The 12,977-nt window shown below is 40.4% G+C and overlaps 1 protein-coding gene across 1 annotated transcript; it reads right to left on the bottom strand.

Annotated features, from left to right (window-relative positions):
- Positions 1–165: 165 nt before the first annotated feature.
- Positions 166–12,968, bottom strand: Taf8 (TBP-associated factor 8). The gene is made up of 6 exons (XM_076204839.1): positions 12,785–12,968; positions 8,951–9,072; positions 7,697–7,851; positions 6,700–6,857; positions 6,424–6,554; positions 166–5,017 (listed from the first exon to the last, which is right to left on the bottom strand). Exons 1-6 carry the CDS (start codon positions 12,930–12,932, stop codon positions 4,922–4,924), a joined length of 810 nt encoding a protein of 269 aa, XP_076060954.1. The 5' UTR covers positions 12,933–12,968; the 3' UTR covers positions 166–4,921.
- Between the last annotated feature and the right edge of the window lie 9 nt (positions 12,969–12,977).

The raw sequence follows: 12,977 nt of genomic DNA, 5'->3' as shown, positions 1-12,977 counted from the left end.
GAGTCATATAGAGTATATATGTAAATTAAATGCTTAGGTTGAACATACTATTGGCTAGTGGATTGTATGCCACCCACCTATGAGGTATACTGTTTACTCCTCACATACCAGTTGAATATGTAGCCCAAGAGGTTGTTTGGAATGTTAGGTAATGAATCTGCTATATCAGTTTAAAAATTTCTTTAATAATTTTGTATTCTTAACATACAGCAGAAAAGGTGGCGTGGATTAACTTCCCTTTTCATCAGGTGACTTCTGCTGACAAGCAGTGGGGATGCTGGTGCTGGATGATAATTAAGAAAAAAAAAAATTATGCAAATGAACTAAACTATATCTTCATGGCAATTACATACATGCCAAGAAAGAATATATACATGCATTATACATATTCTTATTTTACACTTGAAATAATGAGGTTTTGGTAAAACATGTAAATAAATTACTTAGAGTGCACAGCTGAATTAAAAGGGTTACTAATATTTAAAACATTCCATTGATATAACAAAATGTACAGGAAACTAGTTTTCATTTGATGGCTAGTACTATGCTGGGTAACAAGGACCAATGAAGGGTACCTGTTTGCTTATGGTGGTCCTGCAAGATAGCAAAACTGTCTATTTTCAAAACCTGTCAATCCCCTCACCTCCATCAAGAGTTGCAGCCCTGAGGGGATAGCACTGTCTGGTTTGTGCCCAAAATTTCTCTTTATCACCTTGACTGTATTTCTTTCACTTCACACATTGAGAACTGACAACCAGAAGCTGCTCTCTTCTCCCTACCACTTTGAGCTGGTGACAAATAGTCACACAGACAACCGTACAAAGTTTCTTCCGCAGAGATCTATGGAAGGTTCCAAGGACCATTGCTGGGGCTGCAAGTTTTCCATTTAGTTATTCAAGGCAACAATTGATGCCAGTTAACAAAATCTTTTCTGCTGGAAGGTGAATGTACAGATGTGGGTAGGGAGGTCTAAGTCCTACATATTCCAGTGCACTTGTAGGACAGCTATAGCCCAGTACTACATTAGACAAGATTACAGGAGAGATGGGAAGTTTATACTCGTATCCCAGGCACTTTGAATTAAATATCCATAAAGTGAGATAAAGACCATCATCTTTATTGTCTGACACAGCAGGTAACTGCAGTGTCATTTTCCACTTACACCCCTTAAATTTTAATGGTGACACAATAGAGACTGTGAGTCATCTACTAGACACACCAGGGGCAATGGATTGATTGGTATGGCAACACCCTCACATCTACAAGCACAATTGTCTTCACATTTATCTACAGCTCTACACAACCCAACAGACCTCCTTGCCAATCTAACACTTCTCTTTAAATGTAGCCAAACTCCCCCACAATAATCTACAATAGAAGCACTACAACTGCCTATCCATCTCTCAAAGGAAAACAGTCAACATTTGCCAACATTATGGAAAAGCACTTGTATCTGAATCAGTGACTACAACCCAGACCACACAAAGGAACATTGCCTACCCAATCCTACCTGCCACCAATTTGACCCATACTGAGGCAAAATGAATCCTGGGTTGGACTGACCAATATTCTTGTTTATGAAATCCATGAACTATGAGTAGACAGCAGCAAAATGCCCCAATGTAAGATAAATGCAAATGCACAGGTACCTAGTTTCCCTCCTACTCACCAGGAAATTACAAACCACCAGGTATATCAGAGCCCTGGAACATTCACTGTTTGTTTGGCCCACCTGCAGAAAGATGAACTTGACTTACTGGTGGGTGAATGTACTGGAGATGTGAAACGGAGATTCCTATCTTCCATAGCAGCATTCCCCACAATAAGGAAAAACATACACCTTACAAACTCTACAAAATAATGGGATACACTAAAATCTTCCCTTAAGGACATTTCATGAATTAATAATCATAAAATTAGGTGATCTGTATGGGTTTTTGTATAGATGTATTGCAAGGTGTGCATTGTTGTTGTTGTTGTCGTTCCCTAGACTGTCTGTCCGAGCAGTCCCATCTCCCCAAGGAATGCCACAGCCGAAACTGGGTTTTCCCACAAATCCTTTATAGAGTGTATGTTGTGTTGTTTGCGTGCATGATTGTGTATAATGCAGTCTTCCATTATGTGTTGTATGGTATGGGGTGAAGTGTTACATCCTGGGCAGCTGTTCACAATGCGGTCATCCAGCATCTTCTGGTAGCATAGAAGTGCTGGGTGGTGGCCGCACCGCAGTCTGGCCAGGTGGACTCTGTCCTTTCGTGAGAGAGAGGATTCAGAAGGGTGGATATTAGGGGATCTGGCATGCAGCAGTGTGTTAATGGAGCGGTGAGTGATATGATTATGAATATGTTTCCGGAGGCTGGTATTTGGTGGTTGTGGAGGAAGAGAAGAGAGTATCTGTGTGTGATACAGGTCTTTGGGTGTTGTTTTAATGTTTCTTGGTGTGTGTGGGTGTTCTGCTATGTAGTGTAGCGGGTGTGATGTGTTTGTGGTGGCTGCGGCAAGTGTTTGTGTGCCTCTCATGTCAAGGTGGTCCTTGACTTTGAGGACTTTTGTTTCATGGTGTAAATGGTCTGTAGGTGTTGTATTTGTGCAGCCTGTAATTGTTTTGTATGATTTGAAGGGTGTTGTTGTGTGTCTCACTGAGATTAGGAGCCCATGCAGGACTCGCATAATTCATCACTGAGCGTATGCATTGTTTGTATATTGTTGTGTTAGTTTCTTTGTTTTGTCCAAATGTTGTTCCAGTGATTGACTTAAGTGTGTTAAGTCTAGGTGTGCATTTGTTTTTTATGTTTGTGATGTGTTGTTTGAAAGACATGGATGTATCGTATGTTACACCAAGAATTTTTGGTGTGTTTGTGTGTGGTATTAGTGTTGCTGATGTAGAGATGAGGTATGTATTTGTGTTCTTTTGTCCAGTTGGTGAGAAGTGTTGCTGTAGATTTGGTTGGAGCTATTTTGAGTCTGTGATGAACCATGTGCATTGTAGTAGGATTAGCTTGCTACTAGTGTGGTTCTCATTCAGTAAGATCATTAGAAACGCAGGCTTTGGTCAGCAGAAAAAAAATTCTAATCAGTACAAATAGTTCGCAAGAATCACACTTGACTGCTTCCACAGCATAGACTTATGTACTCCTCCATTCAGAAATCATAATCTTCCCAATATAGTTCTATTGAAGCAGTTTTACTGCATCCAGTCATTATGCTTTACATGTGGTTTGTTTTCAGTAGTTTATAGGTGTGTTTTCTTGAACAAGGAGAAGGAGAGAACATGAATGGTGGAATAATGAGGCAAAGGAGGTTGTAGAAGAGAATAAACAAGCACTCACAGACTGGATGCAAAACAGGATGGGAGAAATGAGAGGTACAAAGAAAAAGGAAAAGTAAATAAGAAAAATATCAGTTATAAATTGGAGGAAGATTAAGGGAGCCAAATCAAGTAGAGAAAAGGTAAAATGTGGAGATGATAATGGAAGAGGTGGCAGTAAAAGGAAGATGGGTAGAGTATTTTAGGGAGTTGCTAAAAATGGATAGGGAGGGAGCAATGGGAGGCTCTAAGAAAATGATAGTGATGGATAAGGAAATGAGGAGAGATAAGAGATGAAAGCAGTTATTAAAATGATGACCCATCATCCAGGACACAAGAAAGAGAGGTAGGGGCGAGTGAAAGTGGATTATATGAACATGAAATGGGTTGGAGTGGATTTATGCTTTTGGCTTTGGCTACCTCCCTTGTATAGGGGAAAAGGCCATTTGTATACATACACTGAATGGTTCCCAGTGAACATATTAACATCTTTTCAACCACAATTCACTTTTAATTCCACTGTCAAGACTAGCAAGGAGCTCGAAGGAGACATTATATATTGGAAATTGAAACGTAGTCGAGCCAAGGACTCGGGCGTGACAAAACAGTAGTCATTACTGCTTTGTCACGCCCAAGTTGAGTTAGTCCTCAGCTCAACCACATTTTAATTTTCAATATATAATGTTTCCTTCAAGCTCCTTGCTAGTCTCGATCACAATGGCATGGAATTAAAAGTGATTTGTGGTTGAAAAAAATTATATGTATGGATGTAAAACTCGTACTCTCCCAAGTAGTTGAAGCTGCTCCCAGGAATCTGTGACACCAGTGTAAGAGCTGATGGCGGGGTGTGCTGTGGCCATTTGGCCCACAACACACACTGCCACACCAGGACTTCACCAATTGGACAGCAGAACACAAATACACACCTCTTTATTAACTACACACACATAACATACATGTCACTCAAACAACACATCACAAACATTAGGGCAAAAAAATGTGCACACACAAGGTTTTCAAATTGTATTAAAATACATTCAATAAAGAAGTTCCACCCAAACCTCTCCGCCAAGAGGACAGGGTCCACCTGGCTAAACTGCAGTGCAGCCACCAGCCAGCCCTTCTAAGCTACCACAACAGACTGGACAACTTCATCACAGATAACTGTCCAGGATGCAACACTTCGCCCCAGACTATACAACACATTATGGAAGACTGCATTGTACATGATCACACATGCCAACAGCACAATATACAGTCTATAAAGGATTTGTGGGAAAACCCTGTTCCAGCCATGGTGTTCCTCAGGGAGATAGTACGGCACAGCCAGACAGTCTATGGAACAACACCTTGAGGTAACAATTTAATTGAAATGTAGCTTTGTTGGTGTCAATGAGACCTTCATAAAAGGGTAACCGAGTTAAAGATCGATTGCAACCATGAACAAACTCCTACCAATGCTGAAGGTGCTCTTGCATGAAATGCAATAACCATCCCAATAGTAAAGGAAGAGATCATTTTAGTAATAATGTTGTGGAAAAGTGTGTTTAATGTTTCTGAATTTGCTATGCCAATACCAGCTTAAGTTTCTAACTACATATATTACACGGTTAATCACTTTTTAGATTTTGTTTTCCGTGGCATTTTGACAGGTCTCAGGTAAGGGTTCTCCATCTCTTGATCCTGGGAATCATTGAGTCTTTCACGGTCCTGAAAACGTAAAGAAAAATATTTTTATTTCTTATACATATACCAAGGGCTTCTTCCCCCTTACAAGGGAAGTAGCCAAAGTCAAAGGGCATAAATCCATTCCCATTCACCACCCCTCTCTCCCTCTTTTCTTGGCTCCTGGATGATGGGTCATCCCTTCATCTCGCCCACTGCCCTGGGTCAGAAGCAATGTAGCAAGACCGCACATCTACAGCAAGGCCACTTCATTTAATCAGCAATCCCCCCCCCCCCTCCTCCTCCATTCCCTCATGCCAAAAAAGAGAAGACTGGAAGAAATTGCTTTGGGCTGCATTAAAATATTCACCCGTACTCCTTAACCCCCCATCCCCCACCCATTCCACCTCATGCATCACAGCATCATACATACACAACCATTCTCCACTCATCCCTCTTCTGTCTTCTTCCTTTCTTCCTCAACAGATATCACCCTCTTACCTTTCACCCCATCTCATCTTTGATCATCCCTTCATGTTCACTCCCTCCAAACTCTGCCTTCCACACCTCTTTTACTAATCTTTCTTCATTCATTCTTTCCATGTGTCCAAACCATCCCAATACTCTTTCATCAACCCATCTCCTCACCTCCTTGGTTTTTCTTGCAATGTATAAGAAATGTGCACACCTTTACATTAAACTCGATTGTTCATAGAATGCTCTCCTCGTCTTCTCTTTTTCTGCATAAGGGGACAGAGGTGTATCACCGATTAAGTGAAGCAGCCTTGCTGTGGATGTACTGCATTTTGTTGCATTGCTTCTGACCCAGGGCAGCAAGTGGGATAAAGGATGACCCAACATCCAAGAGGAGCTAAGATGAGAGGGAGGAAAGGGTGGTGGATAGGAGTGGGTATGTGCATTTTGACTTGGCTACTTCCCTTACAAGGGGGGAAAAGAAACCTTTGGTATATAGGTAGTTCATGTATTTACTTGTATGATAAAGGGTCATCAGCTAGTCTACATGTGGCAGTCTTGAGAACCATCTCACTGCTGCTCATCCTTAAAGATTATTGCCACCCTCATGTTTATCTAGATGTACAACCCCAAAGGACTGGCACTTGGTTCCCAGCTTTGACTAAACCTCCCCTGCTTTCTTTCCACAAAGGCATGACAACCAGCAACTGCTCCCCACCAACTAGTGACATAGAAATAGAACAACGAGATTATAATATAACAGACCTGGATGGACAGTTAAACAATGAGAACCAGAAATGTGAATTTGATAACTAAAGTGCTGTGAAGGAAGAAACTAATAACTCTCTTCTAACTTAGGTACTTTTATAACTTACCTGAAATACATGTCGATTCAAGTAGAATATGGAAAGAAATCACTGTGCACCTTTGTGGGAAATTATTAAACATTTACTCAACTTCTGTAATTCTCAAATTACCTGATCATTGCCATCATCACTGTCCATCTTTCTTCTTCTCCTGTGTGTTGTATGCTCCTCCTCTTCAAATACTTGATCCCGAGGGCAGAGTGCATCATAGAAAGGTTTTGGATTGGGTTTCACAGCAACCACTAAAATGAAGAGACCAATTTCAATTGTTAATCTTTTATCAACCAATTAATCTGTTGTCCCAGATTTCTCTTGCTAAATGTAACACACTTGAACAATACATTACAACAAATTATGTAAGTAATCTGCAACACTTTTCATCCTTACATAAGAATTCTTTATCTTCAGTGATGAAGAGACTTTGCGTGTCGCTTGTTTTGACAGCAAACTTTGTTAGTGCCTTATCTATATCCTTCTTCTGAGTAGCAGCCTTTTCTCGAATGGCCTCATACTCAGTCACTGGTTGCTTGTATGTATGTGAGAAGCTGATAAAATATAAAATGTTAGATGATTTACTTTCTTCAGTGGGGATGGGTACATACCTTGGCTGGCTATCTACCAATATACTAAGAGCTTCCCTTATAAGGGAAGTAGCCAAGTCAAAGGCACATATACCTACTCCCACCCATTCCACCACATTTTCCCACCCCCACCTCTCATCTTAGTTCTTCATGGATGATGGGTCATCCCTGTCGCCCACTGCCCTGGGTCACAAGCAATGTAGCAAGACTGCTTCACTTGATCAGCAATCCCTCCTTTCCTTCCCCTCATGCAGAAAGAGAGAAGATGGGGAGACATCCCTTCGGGCTTCATCAAAATATCAATCACACACAAGCACCCCCTACCCCGTCCTCCACCCCTCCCTTCCTTGCATAACAGCTGGCTACCTCCCTTAACCCCTTGAATACCGGATGTGTGTTTTGTGACACCTGCATGTCATGGCTGAGTGCACCCGCCAGGAACAGAGCGTGCTCCTCGTGACATGCACATGTCACAGCTATAAGCTTGTGTATTGAGGGCTCTCAAGGCCTCGGTTTCTGGGTTATTTCTACCCACGTGGTGGCAAGTGTCTGTGTTTACAAACATAAGGCTCCAGCCATTCATGGGACGGTTTGAAAAGTTTGTTTACGTAAGGTTGACGGGTCGGTAACGAAGGGGTTAAAAGGGGGAAGAAGCCTTTAATATGTAGTTATTTCAAAATGCAGACAGTTCCCTGTTTCATAACCAAGCAGTAATGTACCCCCAAAATATATTTCAATTATATCATTATAAGTTGTGCAACTGACATTAACTGTTGTAGGTGAACTAATAATATGTGACATACTGGTATGTGTGAGTATCGGGGAAGGCTGGGAGATGATCAGGAATATGAGTTGGATGAGATTTTTTGTCACCAACTTGCAGAACATTATGTTGTTTCAGCTCAACCTGTGGTGCTGGTGGCGTTATCATCACACGACTAAGTCGCTTGCTGTAAGTCTAAAAATCAAAACACAGACACATATCACCTACAGAAATCAGTTATCCAGTAGAGTGTGGGGCTTTAACATGGGTGATGCAGACTTGGTCATCATATTAAGAAAACAGCAGAACTCACAGTAATGGATTTAAATTGGATTTTTTTTATTAACCACTATTGGTATAAACTTAGTAACTATGTAGGAAGCACAGAAACTACTGGTTGCTTTAAGAGAAGGTTAGATGACCTTATGGATGGGGATGACAGGTGGTAATAGACATGGAACAGCCTAGTGTAGGCCTTATGGTCTTTCGCAGTCTCTTTCATTCTTATGTTCTTATTTCTGGGGGAACTGCATTCAGAAACAAGTAGAACATACCTTGTCCAGGTTGTTAATACAAAACAGGTAACATTTTGAAAGAGTGTATTCATAATGAGTAAAGCATACCCTGGTAGCTATGGGTCTCCTGCAAGAGATCAATCAATCCATTGCCCCTGGTCTCTCTTGCACAAAACCCACAAATTCCAGGAAACCAGCAAAAGCCTCTGGACAGGACTATATGTCACTTAGAGAAGAGATTTTGTGCTGTTGTCTGAAGATTGTTGCTCTGCAGGAGAGATCTGAGGGCAATGTACTAACTGAAATGCACACCCAACTTTGAACCAGAGCAGTTTCTATTTTTTGAGTTGCTTCTAGAATGACAAGAAAATAATGATAAAAGTATTGAGGAAACAGTACTTTTCTGAGTATATGATAGGGTATGCATGCTAAGCTACTATGAACTGCAGATTAATGCTGAACCAGATATCTAGACTTGAACAAGTATTGGATATATGGGCATAAGGATATTCTGCCTTTGATTTATTCTAGTATTATTTAGTTTATGACCACATCCATGTACCAAATTCCAATTTTAGTAAATATATTGTTGAATGAACTTGGCTGTTATTTCCAAATACATCCATGTAAATATATTACTGTGGAAACTCAATATGGGGCTTTGACATCAGGGTAGTTTCTATAAGTAAAGATATTTACAAAGTCTTCACAGAATAACCTTTTCAGTTCTTTCTACAAATATTAACCTCTACATACTTCATGACTTGGCCTAAACTTACTTGTAATCCAATCAAGGGAAGTCCAAGATCTGTAAGTGCAAGGATGACATCTGCAACAACAGGTTCTGAACGGTAGGCAATTTCACAATAGGACCGACTACTTCTGCCAATTTCATACAATACTGAAAATAAAATTCCAAAATCATGTACAATTGGCTCTTCTTATAAGAACAAGTGACAAATGCTTAAAAATCACATATACATGAATATACCAAAGACTTTCCCACTTACAAGGAAGGTATCCAAAAAACATGGGCATAAAATCCACTCCCACCCATTCCATCTCCATATACTCCACTCCCATTCACCCCATTCCCTCTTATCTTGGCTCCTAAGAGATGATGGATCCCTGCATCTCACCCACTGCCCTGGGTCAGAAGCAGTGTTCCAAGACACAGCACAACCACGGCAAGGCCATTTCATTAAATCAATGACCCACCCTCTTGTTCTATCACTATATAAAATTACAACTGTAATATTTTCCTTTCATTCTCTTTCACCCTAAATGTGGATAGCCACAGAAAATGTAATCAAGCCTGTTCATGTTAAACTTCAGTATTATTAAGGAAGTGCATACCTATGTGATATATCAATACAAAATGAAATATCAATTTGGTAAATTAAAGTATATAAACATAATATGTTTTTTTGTGGTGGAAATCAATAATAAAAAAAAAAAAACATGCTAAAATTTATATACTACCAATTGGAGCTGCAACACAAGCTTCAAGACACTATGTGTTGTCTGTCTAGTCTCATACAATCACATCATTCCTTGCCTTCAATGACCCTGTAGACTTGAAAATCCATGTGAACAAGTTGTATAGACACAGTAAAGGAAACATGGACTGGAGGTGAAGCTTTTATTCCTGACGTTTCGTCTAACGACTTTCTCAAAGGAATTAGCATACTAGATACATACAGAGTTTATAAACACGCCATATGGCTCAAGGGGGTGTGCGAGTGTATAGCGCTGTGTTCTGATTGGCCCGCTGAGACAGCCAATCACGAAGCGCTATATTCGCTGAGGATTTGGCCCAGGTGAAGCTCCCAGCCTTATTGTTGATATTCGGACGAGTGGTGATGTACGCAGCTTCTATAGATTTTCTGGTCTTTTTATCCATACCTTCGTGTAGAATCTCGGCTCGGTTCCATTGTGGGAGGTGCCCAGATTCGTCAACATGCACCACCATTGCGTTGGTGAGTCTGTGGTGACGGAGGTCGGCCTTATGCTCCCTGATCCTAGTGTCAAGGCCCCTCTTAGTCTCTCCATAGTATGCTTTATCGCATGATGTGCATGGGATCTTATATACGACGCTGTCTTTTCTCCCCCTCATCTTAGTCCCGCTTTTTATTATGTCACCAATCTTCGTTCCCGATGTTACGGCTGCTTTTACTTCCGTGCTCCTGAGCATTCTAATAATGTCTCCTACCTTCTCAGAGTTAGGAAGCGCCATGTACGATGTTTTTGTGGTGGCGTTGCCTTCTCTTAACCTGCTTGTGTGGATTATTTCTTCCGCTCTTCGTCTTAGGCTCAGGACTAAGCCCTTGGGGTAGCCAAGCTTCAAGAAGGCCGCAATGATGTATTCGATTTCCTCCTCCAGGAATTCTTCGCTGCATATCCTGTAGGCACGCAGGAAGAAGCCCATGACTACCCCCTTTTTCGTCCTCTCATTGTGTGCCGACAGGTAGTGTATGAAGTCGGCACAGCACAGAAGATGAGGCTCCAGCGAAAATTACAGGTATTGTGTGCGAGCAGCGAATGGAGGAAGGTGGGGAGACCGGACTTGATCAACAACATGTCAACCAGGCCATTGACGGACACGGAAACCAAGGCTTTGTCCCTGGGTCTCGAAGGTGAATGAACCAAAGTTTACGCACATGGATACCAGCTTCATGAAGTCTCCCCTGGGTAGCGGCAACTCCTCCTCGTCCATGTTGATGACCACTCTCCACACTGCCTCCAGAGCGCCATCTGTGGGAACTTGTGTGAATAAGGATTTCACATCATAGCTGTACCTCATGCTTGTCCCCTTTAATCTGCGTAGCAGGTCCTCTGGTCACCTGGACAAAAATCTTAGTGGACATAGCATTTCATGATCAGCTGTCTCGGGCATCTCAGCAGGCCAATCAGAGCACAGCACAACACACTCACATACCTCCATGAGCTATCAAGCATGTATATAAACTCTGCACGATCCAGTATGCTCATTCCTTTGAAAAAGTCAGTAGATGAAACGTCAGGAATAAACGCTTTATTTCCAGTCCATGTTTCCTTTGCTGTGTTTAAGTAATTATTAATTTTATAAATTATAATACATCAACATAATATATGTTTTTCTTGGCAGAAATCAATAACAAAAGGACTTGCTAAAAGCAAGTATACTACTGAACGAAGCTGCCGGCATAGCATCGAGAAGCCATGTTGTCGTCATTCCAGTCCAGTCAATGTCGGTTAGATGATGGCTTTCACATTGATTGTACACCAGGTGTTCTCCAACTCCAGGTGACATTAATAAGCGCTATTGCAAAGTCAAAAGGGTTTCCTTCAAGCTATGCAACAACTCTATTCCACACAGTTCAATCAAGTGCTTAATCAGGCCGTCAGCTACCGTAACGACAATGACAACCCAGATGATCTTTAAAATTACAGGTACCATTTTACCATCTAAATATAGCTTAGGTTACATTGGAATAGACAAATTTATTCTTTCATTTCTTTGACCTCGGCATCTATCAAAACAAACATGGCATATCATTCACCTGCTGTGACTTAATAGGTTAGTAACTCAGTTTAAGCAATTTTGTTATTAATTTCCACCAAGGAAAATACATATTAGGTTGATGTATTATAATTTACAAAATTATTCATTTTGGTAAATCTTTAGTTTCAACCATGGGAGGAATATAGCAATAGAAAGTCAAATATTAATTTTGTAAATTAAAATGTATCAACATAATATGCAATTTTGTGTGCGGAAATGAAAATAAAAATACCTTGCTACAAGCTAAATATGCTAATGAACGAAGTCGGTAGCATAGGATCGGAACGCCATGTTTGTTATGGTAGATGCCGACGTCGAAGAAATGAAAGTATGATGAATTCGTCTAAGGTAAACTAAACTAAACTAACCTAACCTAAGTGGTAAATCTTTAGTTTCGACCATGGGAGGAATATAGCAATAGAAAATTAAATATTAGTTTGTATACTCCTAAGGTAAGGTAAACTAAACTAAACTAACCTAACCTAAGCGGTAAATCTTTATTTTCGACCATGGGAGGAATATAGCAATAGAAAATTAAATATTAGTTTGTATACTCCGCAAGCTGAGGTGAGTGGTTGAAAAGCTCGCCAACGTCTCTCACGAGGACGAGCCGGATGACATCTAATTTGCAGGTAATGATTTAATAAACAAAGGTTAGGTTAGGTTAGTTTAGTTTACCTTTGACGAACTTATCATCCTTTCATTTCTTCGACGTCGGCATCTACCATAACAAACATGGCGTATCATTCATCGTACACGACTTCGTTACTTAAGAAATGTTTTAGCACCTTTTTGTTTTTCATTTCCGCACACAAAATTGTATATTACGTTGATACATTTTAATTTACAAAATTAATATTTAATTTTTCATTGCTATATTGTTCCCATGGTCGAAACTAAAGATTTACCTTCATTTTCTACTGCTATTTCACTTCTAAACATTTACCCCTAAAAAAATACCTTATTTATTTATTCATTTTTTAAGAAACAGCATATAAATTCCCTAGAAAAAATTGCTAACTTTCGTTCTGCAATTTTACAGTACTACTCAGAATTGAATTAAACTTACAACTCTGTAATATTTCCGTCAATGTACCAATCGCTGCCTTCTGTGCGCCATGAAACCCAGTTTCTTGAATTACCGCCCCCACCACAGCAGCTAGACATTTTCGTCGTGGGTTCACCGGAGCACTCTGTTCTTGAAGAGGTGCAGCCATTGTATTACTCCAAGCTACTAAATCTCAAAATTAAGTCTGGGGCTA

This window comes from Oratosquilla oratoria, chromosome 21, assembly GCF_046742065.1.
Source record: "Oratosquilla oratoria isolate Oo_2021 chromosome 21, ASM4674206v1, whole genome shotgun sequence".
Lineage (NCBI taxonomy): Eukaryota > Metazoa > Arthropoda > Malacostraca > Stomatopoda > Squillidae > Oratosquilla > Oratosquilla oratoria.
The sequence above is the reverse complement of the archived record's forward strand: the minus strand, read 5'-3'. Positions and strand labels throughout refer to the sequence as shown.